The 15,206-nt window shown below is 57.3% G+C and overlaps 1 protein-coding gene across 2 annotated transcripts; it reads left to right on the forward strand.

Moving 5' to 3' along the window:
- The first annotated feature begins 11,624 nt into the window (after positions 1–11,624).
- On the forward strand, positions 11,625–14,434 carry CXCR3 (C-X-C motif chemokine receptor 3). Of its 2 annotated transcripts, none has more exons than XM_036106144.2 (2): positions 11,625–11,825; positions 12,913–14,434. In XM_036106144.2, the coding sequence occupies exon 2, from the start codon at positions 12,913–12,915 to the stop codon at positions 14,005–14,007; it is 1,095 nt and encodes a 364-aa protein (XP_035962037.1). In that variant the 5' UTR covers positions 11,625–11,825; the 3' UTR covers positions 14,008–14,434. The 2 variants fall into 2 exon arrangements, with proteins under 2 accessions (XP_035962037.1, XP_035962038.1); XM_036106145.2 differs by having other exon boundaries at positions 11,759–11,860.
- Positions 14,435–15,206: the final 772 nt, after the last annotated feature.

A 15,206-nucleotide genomic window follows, 5' to 3' on the forward strand; every position in this document is an offset into this window, starting at 1 on the left:
TCCGGCTCCCTGCTCGGCGGGAAGCCTGCTTCTCCCTCTCCCTCTGCCTCTCCCCACCGCTCATGCTTTCTCTCTCTTTCTCATGCTCGCTCGCTCTCTCAAATAAATAAATAAAATCTTTAGTTTTAAAAAGAAAATTTTGAGACGAGGAGACTCTCCTAGATTATCTGGGTGGGCATCAAATGCCATCACAAGTGTCGGTATAAGAGAGAGACAGAGGGAGGTTAGACCCACAGAAGAGGGGGCCATATGAAGATGGAGGCAGAGATTAGAGTGATATTGGCCAGCAACCACCAGAGGCTGGAAGAGGCAAAGAATGGATTCTCCCCTAGGGCCTCTGGAGGGAGTGTGGCCCTGCCGACACCTTGACTTTGGACTTCTGGCCTTCAGAATGCGGGAGAATAAATTTCTGTTGTTTTTAAGCCCCACGGTGTGTGGTCATTCGTTATGGTGGCCCTGGGAAGCTGATACAGAGACCGAATAAGTTTGGTAACTCTTGTCTTTATAGCTGAAACACGTTTCCTATGCTAACAGGCATTGTTTCCCAAGCACAGGCCCTGGACGAGTGCTCCCCAGAATGCGCCTTGTGCTAGGTCACATGCTGGCCAAGCAGCGGTGAACGGAACCCACAGCATGGCAGGCTGCATGTGTGTGCAAGACGTTTATGCATGAGTTATAGCACACACACATGCATCATGCGTGAACCTACTATGCATTCGCTTATTATAAACTCATTCAATAAATGTTTATGAGCACCTACTAATGTATCAGAAATTATTCAAGCCACGAACAATATAGTGATTTTAAAAGCAAAAATAGGGGCACCGGGTGGCTCAGTCGGTTAAGTGTCCGACTCTTGGTTTCAGCTCAGGTCATGATCTCAGGGTCGTGAGATTGAGCCCCGTGTCGGGCTCCAAACTCAGCAGGGGTCTGCTTGGATATTCTCTCCCTCTGCCCCTTCCCCCACTCACACTCTCGCTCTCTCTCTCAAATAAATCAATCTTTAAAAATAAAGAAATAGCGAAAATAAAAATATTAATAAAAATAAAAGGCGAAAATCATGTCTCTTGTGAAAAGTATATTCTAACGGAACAATCAGTCAATAAACAAAGAAGCAAATGAGTAACAGGCAGTGACTAATGCTATAAAGAACATAAAATGAGCTGAAAGGGTAGAGAGGGATGGGGGTGGCTCCTTTAGAGCGGGTAAAGCGTTTCACTAGGTGATTCCCTACAGTAATCGCATGGATCCTCTCAAGAACCAATTTATCTTTCCCATGTGTGGTAAGTCCATTTCGCCAATGAGGAAACTGAGGCTCAGGGAGGTGAAGTGACCTGCCCAGAGCATCCAGTTGTCACGTGACTACTACGGGCCTGAAACCCAGGCCTGACAGACACCTATGACTGCCTTTAAGGTCCACTTACCAGCAACATGCTGCATCGTGTCTGTGCTCAGCTGGACTCCCAGTGAGGTTCTCCAGAAACTGCGTGGACCTTTCTACACCAGTACGGTGAGAAGGCTGGAGATTGGATTGGCAACGGGTACTTCTCGTCAGAGACTTGCCTTGCAGAATTCCTTCAGTCTGTTTCTTTCTTTTTTTTAAGATTTTATTTATTTATTTGAGAGAGAGAGAATGAGAGAGAGAGAGAGAGCACAAGCGGGGTGAGGGTCAGAGGGAGAAGCAGACTCCCTGCTGAGCAGGGAGCCCAATGTGGGACTCGATCCTGGGACTCCAGGTCATGACCTGAGCCGAAGGCCGTCGCTTAACCGACTGAGGCACCCAGGTGCCCTTTCAGTCTGTTTCTGTGTTGGGAAGGTAGGCACGGGGTACTAAAACTTCCTGCTCGCTCCCCTGGGTCTTCTCACCTCTCCTTTGTGTCCTGCCCCATCAGCTGTAGCCCGCGGGGCAGGGCCATGGGACCGAGATAAAGGGAGTTTTGAGTTTTTATGGCTTCAGGGCTCTGGGCTGCACTTCTGGGTCCTGGATGGTGGGTAGGATGCCGGCAGAGACCAGCCAAGCATTGGAAACTTGGGGTGTGCTTGCAACAGCACGTGGCCCGGTTTGGCTGGGATACGGAAGGCCCAAAGTAGAGTGAAGAATCGGGCTGGGCAGGAGGCTGGGGCCAGATCACAGAACAGCCTCATTCTCTGGGCTGGCGCTTGCCAAAGCATGTGCGGCAGACAACTCGTGGTTTGGGATAGTAATAGCAGTGACAGGAAGAGGCGTTATGTGAGAAAATAAAGGTTCCTTGCCAGGAAGGTGGAGTTCAAAGAGACTAAACAGATCTCCTTTTTAAAAAAGATTTACTTATTTATTTATTTGGGGGCGGACAGCAGGGGTTGGGGTAGGGGCAGAGGGAGAGGGAGAGAGAGAATCTCAAGCAGACTCCGTGTTGAGCGTGGGGCCTGACGTGGGGCTCGATCCCAGGACCCATGAGATCGCGACCTGAGCCAAAATGAAGAGTCGACGCTTAACCGACTGTGCCCCCCAGGCGCCCCTCAACAGACCTCTTCTATGCCGGACTTCCCAGACTTGACACGAGGGCAGAGGGCAAGCGGAGAGGCCGCCGTGGATGCCATCCTCGTGGTGAAGGTGGACGGAGACCCACTGGAGGCAGACTGGGCTGCAGGTGGCGAGTCAGTGCTGTGGACTCCGGCTCTGAATCACCTTCTGTCCCCTCCCTGCCACCCCTGCCACCCCCACTTCGGCTAACACTCTCCCTCCAACCTGTTTCCCTGCACCTACCTGCCCCCAAACTCTCTCTCCTCTTCCAACTCACTTGCTAACCCCACCGTCTCCCTCCTCCTCCTCCTCACGTGTCCCACCCTGGGCTTCCTCCTATGCAAGTCCTTCTCCAACTATACTAGAAGCTACAGTAACTTACAGATACTCTGGGCAGTTGTGTGAAAGACCTCTATTCACCAGCAAATATGCTAAAAATTCATCTGAATTCCACAGAGGGTTTGTCCTAAGCCATCCTCCAAAACAATCTAGAATTTTTTTTAAATATCATTTGCCTTTTTTTTTTTTTTTTAAGACCCAGGCAGGCTCAGCTTTGAGTTTACCACACAGTTGGTTTCCGTGGTAACCACCACTGGTTCCAGACTCCTGTCCTTCATTTTCTGTGCTAGCACCCAGCTGTGGTGTGCCCGAGGTGCTTGCTCCCTTGTTCCAGGAAGGGGCCCTGCCTTGGTTCCTCCCCCACCCCCCCAGTCCCTGCCAGGGGCTCAGCCACTCTGGAACTTCGGCTGGGGATTTGCATCATGAGCAGCACACCCCTTCCGCCGGGCCCAGCTGGGGGTTCAGCTTCAGGCTCCTCTGCTCCTCTTAAATTCACATCATGGCCTCTTCAAACCTGAGGCGTAGAGGAGGGTGGTTGGTTGAAAGCGTGGACTTTGAAGCCAGACTGCTTGGTTTGAAATCCAGGCTCCGTCACTTTTTAGTCATTGAACCGTGGGCCGGTTACTTAACTTAGTTACGTCTGTTTCCTCATCTTTAAAACAGGAATATAAATAGAACCTATGTGAAAGACTTATCATGAGGATATGTATGTGTAATGGTGCTTTGAACAGTGTCCGGAGGGGCGCCTGGGGGGCTCAGTCGTTAAGCGTCTGCCTTCGGCTCAGGTCATGATCTCGGGGTCCTGGGATCGAGCCCCGCATCGGGCTCCCTGCTCAGCGAGGAGTCTGCTTCTCCCTCTCCCTCTGCTGTTCCCCCTGCTCGTGTTCGCTCTCTCTCGCTCTCTCACATAAATAAAAATTTAAAAAATAAAAATAAAACAGCACCTGGCACGTCCTGTTACCTAAGTGACTGCTTAATATCGTTGGTGTCCGTCTGTGTCATCGTTGACAGGTATTTCGGCTAAGTCAGCAATTAACGTGGTATTGTGTGAGCGAGGAAACTGTGGGTACCACAGAGGCTATCTGGTGGCCCCCTCAAGCTCCTTTAAAGGCCTGACCCCCGGAAGCTGGGCCGGACTTGGAGGCCCGGCACACGCCACACCCACAGCTCCGAGTAGACAGCCCACCCAGGCAGGCTCTTCTTCTGGAAGGGACCGCTCACCCCATTACCCATGAAGACTTGGGCACGGGGTTCAAAACTGGCTCCCAGGCCCCGCAGTCAAAGACATCAGCACTTTGACCAATTCTGCAACTAAGGCAGGGCCAAGGCTCGGGCCTTCCAGTTTGGGGTGTGCAGTACCTCCATGCAAATGAAGCTGCCCCCATGGGTGTGGGAGGCTGGGAGCCACAGCGAGGCAGGGAGCCAACGAGTCACACCTCGCACTCACCGCGCGCCAGGCAGGGGTCTGAGCCCATGTACCCAGACAGCCTCCTTTCATCCCCAGAGGAGACCGAAGCACAGAGAAGGGAAATGACCCGCCCAGGCTCCCACGGCCAGCAAATGGCAGAGCCGGGACTCCAGTCCAGTCTGCGCCACGGTCCGTGCGCTCACCTGCTCCGCCACGCTGCCTCGCGCGGGGCCAGTTCAGCTCTGACCATCCCGCACCGATGGCCGCGCCTGCGTACGGGCCTCGGTGCCCGGGCGGAGAGCTGTGGGCTCAACACTAAGAGGAGGCAGGGTCCGGACCCGCAGCAGCCCTGCCCAGGACATGTGGGAAAAGCCCCCGAGGCCAATGCCACACCCTGTTGGGATTTTAGGAGATCTCTTTGGCTAGTTGAGGAATTTTCCAGAAGGCCCAAGAGTCTGGGCGGGTGGAGTCCTGACCGGATGGGGCCCATCACCAAGGGGCCCAGTGCAGGCTCCCAGGAGGAGGGCAGCTTCAGGCCCAACTGGGTACCCTCCGAGGTAAGGAGCCAAGGAGGGACACTAGTCAGTAGTGTTTGCTCAGTGGGCTACCTTTGGGGTGGGCGCACCGGGGTTTCCAGGGTGCATCTTTTCCTCCCCGTGGGAGCCCAGCAGCAGCCAAGAGCCCCAGCCCAGACTCCAGGGAGAGCGGAGTCCACCTTCCCGGCAGCGGCCTCGCCCAGTTTGGCAGGCCTCCTTCCATTTGGGAAGGAGGCCACTGGCCACAGCCAGGGAGCCTTTTTTCCCCAGGCAGCCTTGGCCTCCCACTGTCTTCACGCAAGATTTCTAAGCCGCTCGTGGGAATAGCATCGGATGCCAAACCCATCCTGCTTGAGGGAGATTCCTTCAGTAACTTTTATATCGATAGAATATCACACTGAGAGAAAAGTTGCCAGGAGAGCACAGAGAACTCCCTGATACCCATATCAGCGATTATTCGCGTCTTGCCTTGTTTGCTTTATTCTTTGTGTGCCTTCTCTCGCTCTGCGTATTCGTTTTCCAAGTTGCAGACGTGATAGCCCTTTACCCCTAAATATCGCAGTGTGTATTACCTACAAACAGAGCCTTTTTTTTTACATTGTCGAAATCAGCAAAATAGCACGGATATAAGGTTTTTCTCTCATCTCCGCGCCATATTCAAGTTTCACTGACTGTCCCAGGTTTTTAGCTTAATTTTATTTTTCTTTTGGAAATAAGAAATTAATCCCTCAGCTAAGACGTGAATAGTCTCTGTGTAAAACCTTACAGATAAAGCCAAAGTAGCCCTCTTGGCCCACCACCCTCGATCCCCGTCCCTCAAACCTTAAAAGGTATTATAGTGTCGTAATGGATAAGAGCATGAGGTCTTGGGCGCCTGGGTGGCTCAGTCAGTTAAGCATCTGCAGGCTGCTTCTCCCTCTGCCTGCCGCTCCCCCCTGCTCGTGTGCTCTCTCTCTCAAATAAATAAATAAAATCTTTTTTAAGCGTTTTTTTGTTTTGTTTTGTTTTGTTTTGTTTTTAAGATTTAAGAAGCAGGCTCCCCACTGAGTAGGGAGCCCGATGCGGGGCTCGATCCCAGGACCCCCGGGATCATGACCTGAGCCAAAGGCAGACACTTAACAACTGAGCCACCCAGGCGCCCCATAAATAAAATCTTAAAAAAAAGATAAGAGGATGAAGTCTCTGCCACTTACTGGCTTTGCGGCTTTGAGCGAGTTCCTTAAACTTTGTGCTTCTGTCATCTGTAAAATGGGGATGAAAAGAGTAATGATGTCAAAGCTACTACGTGATTATGGTGATCAAAGTAATTCACCCCAACAAAGCTCCCAGAATAGCACCTGGCACGGGGTTACGTAATCAGCACATGTCGGCTGTTCTTCTCCTCCTGTCTGACCTTACTCTGTGGGGCAACCCAGGGGAGCGCAACCACCAAACGGCGGGCCTGCCAATGGCTTTGTTTCCAAGGGGCAGCCCAGCTCCCCAGTGCAGAGGGACATCCCCCAACTGTTCACAATGGGAACACCTGGGACTCAAGCAGCCCTCGAGGTCAGGCTTCCATAGTCGGATCTGTGGGCATTAGCAACGTTGCCACCAGTACCTCTGCTGAGGTGGGCGTCCCGGGTACGGGGCGGGATGGAGACAGATGCACGCTGAACCCACGCGTGGGGAAGTTTCCAAGCCAGGCCTTCCAGGGCTGGCCTGCAATATGGTGGCGAGTTCTGGGAGCCACACAGACTCTCCTGGGGGCGTTGCAAAAGGTGTCTGATCCGTGGCAGATGTTTGCTTGGTCCTCCGGGCCTCTCATCGTGGAGATTCTGACGTTCCTTCTCCCTGGTAAGTGGGGAGGAACAGGGTGAGAAGAATGGGGATGTGGTGAGCTTTGCCAAAGCTCACTCTAGGAGACAAGATGCCTGGTTGGGACGTTCGGTGAGGAAGGCGTGGCTCTCAGAAGAACCAGTCCTTGAGGGCGCCTGGGTGCCTCAGTCGGTTAAGCGTCTGCCTTCGACTCAGGTCATGATCTCGGGCCGCATCGGGCTCCCTGCTCGGCGGGGAGCCTGCTTCTCCCTCTGCCTGCCGCTCCCCCTGCTTGTGCTCTCTCTCTCTCTCTCTGACAAATAAATAAAATCTTAAAAAAAAAAAGAAGAGAAAGAATCCAAGGAACAAATTAAAAAATCAGGCATCAGCCAGAGTCTGAAAGCATTTAAAGCTAGAAGAATATTCAGCTTTCTTCTGACATGCCTACAAACAGAAAAATTTCATGTGGTCATACTCTAAAATTTCAAGAACAACAACAACAACAAAAGAACCAGTCCTTGGGCAGAAGTGTGCTTTCTGGGGGTTGGGGGGCTGCGGGCAGGGGTCTCCAGCCCCAAAAAGCAGAAGAGCATATTAGAAAGCAGCCTGGATAGGAATCTTGTCACCAAGCCTACTGGCCAACCAGCCTGGGACAAGTCACTTCGCCTCTCTGAACCACCATCTCCATTCCTCAGGGGAGATCATGTGGGGGCACCCGGGAGGCTCTGTCGGTGAAGTGTCCGACTCTTGGTTTCGGCTCAGGCCGGGATCTCAGGGTTGTGAGGTTGAGCCCCACGCCGGGCTGCACACTGAGTGTGGAGCCTGCTTAAGATTCTCTCCCTCCTTCTCCCTCTGTCCCTCTCCCCTGCTTCTAAAAAATAAAAATAAAAGACACGTGTGTATGAAAGTAAAGGTTTGCTGAATGGGAGATATTTCACGTACCAGTTCCCAGGCACTGCTGCGGCTGGATGATGGGAAGGTCATTGTGCTTGGGTCCTGAGCTGTTCTCCAGCCTCCTCCCACCACCCTCCTGCTCTCACACGTGCCTGCGTTCCCAGCCAGACTGACTGCGCCTGGGCTGACAGCCTCTTCCTGACTTCCTTACCTTCACACCTGCTGTTCCCACCACCTGAATCGCCTTGACAAATGACGGCAACATCCTCTTGCCCTGGTCCCAAAAAGGATGAGGGCCCCCGAAGCTTGGGAAGTCACCCTCACGGGCCTGCGTTCACCCTGGCCCACGGCCCCAGCACTCAGAATGTTCTTGCCTCCCAGTAGGGCTCAGAGCTGCAGGAGACAGCCGTGGAAGAGGGTCAGGGAGGGGGGCTGGTCCCCAGTCCTGGGGCCTCCTTGTGACTTAAGCTCTTCTTCTCTGGGGAGAAGGGCCAGCCGAAGGAATCCCCAAGTCCCAGCCCCATCTGGGGCGGACCCACACCCCTTCCTGGGGCTAGCTAGGACTCCTCTTAACTGCGTGTAAGAAAGGCCCGACCACAGCCGAGGCCACTGCCTGAGCCCCGCAAGAAGCTCGGGCCTCGCTGAGCCTGCATCCCCCCGCCAGCCCAGGGCTTTTGGAGCAGGGTCCCAAGGGGCATGGCGAGGCAGCAGACACTGAGGGGAAGGAAGAGGAAATGGCCCCCTTCCCTGGCCGGCCCGACAGAGAGCTGTAGAGGCCCTCCTTCCTGTGAGGGCCTGGGCCCAGGGCTCAGACCTCGGAGCCTCCCATCTCCCCAAACCACAGCCCAGAGGTGTGAAAGAAAGAAAAAAAACAGGGGGATGGGTGGCAGAGAAGAGACAGGTGCACATTTCACACCTTGACCACAGGTGGGGCCCGGAGCAGCTTCGCTCTGACTAACTTCCTCCTCAAGCTTCCCCACTGGCTGCTCGGGAGGGCAGAGGCAGAACTCTGGGTGCAGGCTAGGTGGGTCTCCCCGAGGGCTGGGCCCGCCCCTGACCTGCTCTGCAGGCTGCTTGGGACAGGAGCGGACCGAAGCCGAGGGCCGGCCCCCAAGGCGTCTGAGCTTGGAAGGAAAGCAGCCGTCCAGCGTGCACCTGCCCTTGTGAGGCCCGGGAGGTGCCGCTGCGGGAAGGGACCCGCCGCTCACCGGGCACCTGGCCCGGGCCGCGCACCTGCGTATGCCTAGCGGGCCACACGGCAGCCCTGCCTATCACACACGCCAACTGGGCTTGTCCCTGCTTCTCAGAGGAGGAACCTGAGGCAGAGAAGGGGCATGATTTGCCTGACATGACACAGCACGGAAGCCAGAGGGTTAGGCGAGGGCTGCCCTTTCTGGAGGCCACCCCGCCGCAGGCCCCGCAGGGCAGCGCACTCCACCCCGGGGGCTCCCTCGACCCGATGAGGCTCCCAGTCCCTCCGAGGGTGTAGCCAACCTCCCCGTCGCTCAGCATTCTCCGCTGTGCTCCTACCACGCACGTGCTGGGCCCTGGCAGGGACCTTCCAGCCCCCGTGAGCTCAGTTCATCCCACGAACAGCCCTGCTGAAGGGGCCGGCGCGAAAATGGGTGTGTCATTTGTCCAAGGTCCCCCGGCTGGAGCAGGGGCGAGTCTGAGCTGGAGCCAGACAAGTTCGGGCTTCTTCCCACCCCATCATGGCCACGCGGGAGGCTACGGCCCAACTCAGAAAAGCTCTCCGCACCTTTTCAAACCTCGTGCCCGACCTTCTCTCATTTCTCCTCGCCAGCAGCCTGGGAAGGTGGGGAGCATGGCCCCACGTGACCAGTGGGGACTGGGGGCACAGGAAGGGGACCAGGGATGCCTAGACTTTGAAATGGCACGCGGCCCCGTGACTTCCCAACCTCTGTTTGGAGGCCCCATAGCGGGTGGTCCACTTTGGCCAACACAAGCTGTTTCCGAATCCGTCGGCTATTTTTCCCCACCGTTTCATACCGAAAAGATCCTTTCAATACCAAAAAGGGGATGAAGGACCTCATTGCAGAATACGAGACCCTCCTTTCAGTCGAACAGACAGAGATTTTTGTTAGCCTCACTTCTTGCTCACGGGCCGGCAGCCAGAAACGGGGGTCCCAGCTCCTACCCTTCTTCCTCACTCTGCAGGCAGTCAACTGCCAAGTCCAGCCCGTCCTAGCTGCCGAGGCTCCTGGAATCACCAGTCCCGCCCACCCGCACTGCTCCTCCCGACATCCCCCGGGCCCTCAGCTCCTGCTGGCCCGGACATTGCGGGCGACAAGCTGTTTAGAGCAAGAAGAGTCCCAGCTTCTGTCCACAGAAGGTGGAGAAAGGGCCCGCTGCCTTGCAAGCGTGCGTCTTGTCAAGAAGTTTGAGGCAAATTCCAGGCCTGAGCCTGGAGGCTCTGGCGAAGCCCTCTGACTGAAAACTAGACCTCAAAGGACTGGCTTTGCCTCAATCTCTCTCTCTCTCTCTGTGCCTCTCCTTTTCGTCTGGGTGGGAGAGAGGGAAAGAGGAAACTGCTTAACAAGACGCAAGCTAGGGGCAGCCTTTCCCTGCGGATAAGGAGAACAGGGCAATAGGGAGGGGAGAAGGGGGCAGAGGGCCAAGGGCCAGGAGGGGAGAGAAACTGGTGCAGCCCCAGTGTATTCTTCCCCAACCCTATCCTCCTCCCTCTCGCCCCAGAAGCGACTACTCTCATGAATTTGTTAGTGTCTCCAGTCCCTGTCTTATTTTTTTAATTTTTTGTTAAGAAAATGTGGGGCTTGGACTCACACCCCCGAGATCAAGAGTTGCGCGTTCTACCGACTGAGCCAGCCAGGCGCCCCTCCAGCCCGTTCTAAACTTCTAGAACAAATAGCTGCCTCCAAAACAACATGGTATTGTTTCTTGTGTGTGATTTCTAGAATTTACATAAGTGGTGTCCAGGTCTACATGATGTATTCTATAACTGGCCTTTTCCACCATGTGGTCATTGGATTTTTCTAGCCACAGCCACGTCAAAATATAGAGCTTGGGGTCATTTTTTTAAAAGATTTTGTTTATTTATTTGAGAGAGAGAAAAGCAGGAGCAGGGGGAGCGGCAGGCAGAGGCAGAGGGAGGAGCAGGCTCCCCGCTGAGCGGGAGCCCGATGCGGGGCTCGATCCCAGGACCCCGGGATCATGACCTGAGCCGAAGGTAGACGCTTAACCCACTGAGCCACCCGGGTGTCCCAGCAGGTCATTTGTTTTTAACTGCATAAATATATCCTAGCTTATCCACATAAAAAGACTGAAGGCAATGGGGTGAGTGGTAAAAAGAGACAGCCGTGGTTTCATTCCCAGCACCCAGCCTTACTTGCTGCGTCTGCCGAAGGCCTTCCCCCACCCCCCACCCCGGTTCTGGATTAGCCTTGGGGATAACCCCCCACCTCACAGGGGCGTTGTGTGGTTTGAATGAGGCAGTGTCAGAGAAAGCACCTAAAGCACTGTCTAGCACATACCAAGTTCATTACTAGTAGTTCCCTTTCTTCGGCCCCTGTTGACTAGCAGGGAGGGGCAACAGTGGAAGACTAGATTCAGTGTGATGGAGTGCTTTAAAATATTTTCATTTTTAGGGGCGCCTGGGTGGCTCAGTCCGCTGGGCGTCTGCCTTCGGCTCAGGTCATGATCCCGGGGTCCTGGGATCGAGCCCCACATCGGGCTCCCTGGCTTGGTGGGAAACCTGCTTCTCCCTCTCCCTCTGCCCCTGCATCCCCCCCCCCCCCGTGCGTGCTCTCCCTCTCTCTCTCAAATAAATAAATAAAACCTTTAAAAATAAGTAAATATTTTCATTTATCGGGAAGGTTCATCTCTTTTACAGACTGAAGACGTTTAGCCATGCAATCTACAGTCACGCACGGATCTGCTCCAGCCCGGGGCCGATGAAGGCGAGTCCAGGTGCATCGAGCATTGACTATCCCAGTGCGGGAGCAGCGGTCCATGCCCCTGGCAGTGGGGCTTCCCCCCCCACTTCCCAGACACGCCGCTTCTCCTTCAGATCTCTCCCCTCAGAGGCCCTGCCCTTCCCCAGACCCCAGGCTGTCTGGTCCCAGGCTGGCAGCCAGTTCCTCCAGAGCAGCTTCCCCTGGCCTCGGGGGAATGGCTGGAGTAGAAACTCCCGCGGCCTTGGGTCTGGGGAGGTCTGGTACAGACAACCCCATGGAAGAGGCTGCTGCCGAGAATCATGTGAAACCCTCACTTCCTCTGTGTAGCGCGAGTTCCTGACCACAAGCACCAAAGCAGAGGGGCAGGCAGCACACAGCCCGGCAGCCAGAGCACCAGCCCGGCGACGGTCCCGGAGGTAAGCGCTGCCCCAGCAGGCCGGGAGGGACACAGGTACGCTGCTCAGAGCGCAGAGCCCGGGATACTAGGGGAAAAGTCAGGGCTGCCCAACCCCCCCCCCCCCCCCCCCCGCACCGCGAGCCAGGGCCACCTGGGGTTTGGGTGAGTAGATAGACAAGGCAGGGGTTGTGGTAGAAGGAGCCCGGGGCCGGGGAATTGGGAGCCCACCGTGGCCCCCGCCTTGTGCAGGACCGCGGACGAGTCCCCTGTCCTGTCTGGCTCTGGCGCCTCGTCTGCAAAATGCGGGCCATAGAGGCTCACCCCCGACGGCCTCCAAGGCTGCCTTCAGCTCTGAGTTAGAACTTACTCTTCCATGCGGGACTGAATTGGCACCGAGAAGGCTCGCGGCTCTGGGGTGGTTTGCAGGCTGATGGGGTAAGGAGTAGTTCTACTAGAGTTGGGCTGGGGCAACCCCCAGTGGGTGGCAGGTGGCCTCCGCGTTTGGGAAGGGAAGAACAGGAGCCGAAAGCATGTGATGGGGGGGCGGGCGGGGGGGGGCTTCAGTGATTTGTGGAGGGGCCCCCTGGGGAGCAGGAAGTTGGGGTCCCTAGGCAAGGGCTGAGGAGGGAAGTAGAGGGCCAGCGACTGACTAAGAGAGGGGACTGTGGGGAGGTGCCTGGGAGGAAGGTGGTAGAACTAGGCGTGGCCGCGGAAACAGAAGGGCGAGTGGGTGAAGGAAGAGCCGGGAGAGGGGAGAGGGGGCAGGGAGGGCTCTTGGCATGGGAGGGCAGCTTTCCCTCGGGCGCACAATGCCCGGGCTGATGGGGTGGCCCAGAAGGGTGAGAGAGAAGCTGGCTTCGAGATGAGAATTTACCCCGCCCCCCCACCCACGGAGGTCGGGGTTGCGGGGGGGCGGTGGGCGGTGATGGCCAAGGCCCGGCAGACCAAGCTCTGAGTTCCGCAGGCGAGGCCTCGGAAGAAAGGCAGGAACGGTGACGGGGGATGGCCCCGGCGCGGGGCCTGCCTGACAGAGGGGCCACTCGGAGCAACGCTCCAACGGTGAGTGCCAGGCCTTCACGTGGTCCGTTCCCTGCCTCCGTCCGCAGATGAGCGAACGCCAAGTGTTCCAAGGGTCCGAGCTCACCTTCCTCCTGGAAAACTGCAGCTCCTCCTATGACTACGGGGAGAACGAGAGCGAGTCCTGCTGCCCGTCCCCGCCGTGCCCGCAGGACTTCAGCCTGAGCTTCGACCGGGCCTTCCAGCCGGCCCTGTACGGCCTCCTCTTCGTGCTGGGGCTGCTGGGCAACGGCGCCGTGGCGGCCGTGCTGCTGAGCCAGCGGACGGCGCGGAGCACCACCGACACCTTCCTGCTCCACCTGGCCGCGGCCGACATACTGCTCGTGCTGACCCTGCCCCTGTGGGCCGTGGACGCCGCCAGCCAGTGGGTCTTCGGGTCTGGCCTCTGCAAGGTGGCCGGGGCCCTCTTCAACATCAACTTCTACGCCGGGGCCCTGCTGCTGGCCTGCATCAGCTTCGACCGCTACCTGAGCATCGTGCACGCCACGCAGCTGTACCGCCGGGGGCCCCCGGGCCGCGTGAGCGTCACCTGCGTGCTCGTCTGGGGGCTCTGCCTCTTCTTCGCCATCCCCGACTTCATCTTCCTGTCGGCCCACCGCGACGAGCGCCTCGACGCCACCCACTGTCAGTACGACTTCCCGCAGGGGGGCCGCACGGCCCTGCGCGTCCTGCAGCTGGTCGCGGGCTTCCTGCTGCCCTTGCTGGTCATGGCCTACTGCTACGCGCGCATCCTGGCCGTGCTGCTCGTCTCCCGGGGCCAGCGACGGCTGCGCGCCATGCGGCTGGTCGTGGCCGTCGTGGCGGCCTTTGCCCTCTGCTGGACCCCCTACCACCTGGTGGTGCTGCTGGACACCCTCATGGACCTGGGGGCCTTGGGCCGCAACTGTGGCCGGGAGAGCCGCGTGGACGTGGCCAAGTCGGTCACGGCCGGCCTGGGCTACATGCACTGCTGCCTCAACCCGCTGCTCTACGCCTTTGTGGGCGTCAAGTTCCGAGAGCGCATGTGGGGGCTGCTCGCGCGCCTGCGCCGCCCCGGCCAGAGAGGGCACCAGCGGCAGCCGTCGTCCTCCCGCCGGGAGTCGTCCTGGTCCGAGACCACGGAGGCCTCCTACTCGGGCTTGTGAGGCCGGCTGCGGGCTCTCCTTTCGCCACGCGGCCCCGACCGCCCCCACAGCCCAGGCTCCTCCCTCCCTCGCCCCGTGGCCTCACGCCCCACGCGCGCTCCGGGGTCTCCCAGGGAGGCACCCCTCCTCCCCACCCCCACCCCCGCCGCCGCCCTTGCTGCTCCTTAGCTGCCACGCCCCACTGCCACTTCGGAGGCGGCTGCCCAGAGCCCCCCGGCCCTTCTTATCCGGTAACTAGACCTTGGCCTTCCCCATGTTCGGGGAGCACGAAGCGGAAAGCATAGTAGAGGGCTGCCCCTATGGGGCCTTGGCCCAGGCCTCCAACTCAGCAGCGACTGTAGCTGTGGTCCCCAAGACCTGTGTATTTGCTCCTGGTTTATTTTTTTATGCCTAAATTCTGCTTACAAGGTTGCAATAAACAAGATAATCAGGCCCAGGGCGTGTTCGTCGCGCATCATTACAGCCAGCCCGGCCCAGGCTTCGGGGATGAGTTTCCTGCTCTCCTGGCCTGGCCCCAGATCTGTGCCAGCCAGCGCTGCTTGCGTTAACGTCTACGTCGAGCCTCCTCTGGGCCCTCCTGGGTGCCCCTGCCCGTCACGGGGAAGCAGCCGGGTGCGTGGGTGTGCGCTAACAGTTACCCGGACTGGCCGGCCACTGTAGAGGCATAATTTGGGGACGGGCCTCTTCACACATGAAGACCTAGTCCCCGCACTCCGGAAGCTTAGGCCAGCAGGGACGACGTGGTCAGTCTAGGCCACAAGGCAAAGGAGTAGCTCACGGACCATGAGCCGGGCGCTCAGAGCCCTGTGGCTGGAGCCACCGAGTAAGGCTTCCTGAAGACAGAAATGAGCAGACCTGAAGGGACACGTGGTAGGGCCAAGGGCAAAGAGAAGGGAAGACGGTATTTCTGGGCAGAAGGGAAGGCACTGGCAAAACGTGGGCAGGCTGAAAACTGCAGAGCTTACCAGACCGGGAAGTGCTCCCAACTGGCTAGAGTTAGGGGTTCAGGTAAGGGAAGGGTTGAAAATGAGACTCCAAGTTGGTTTGGGATCAAGTGATGGTATCCGAGGATCCTGCTAGAAGGCCGCAGCCAGCTGTTCACGTGAGAGGGGGTACGGGCTCCTTTGGGGATAATGACATTGGATCGAAGCAAAGCGCCCAGATCGGATATGGCTTGCTAACAGTCATTAGCACACAAG

Source organism: Halichoerus grypus, chromosome X (assembly GCF_964656455.1).
Source record: "Halichoerus grypus chromosome X, mHalGry1.hap1.1, whole genome shotgun sequence".
NCBI classification, from domain to species: Eukaryota; Metazoa; Chordata; class Mammalia; order Carnivora; family Phocidae; genus Halichoerus; species Halichoerus grypus.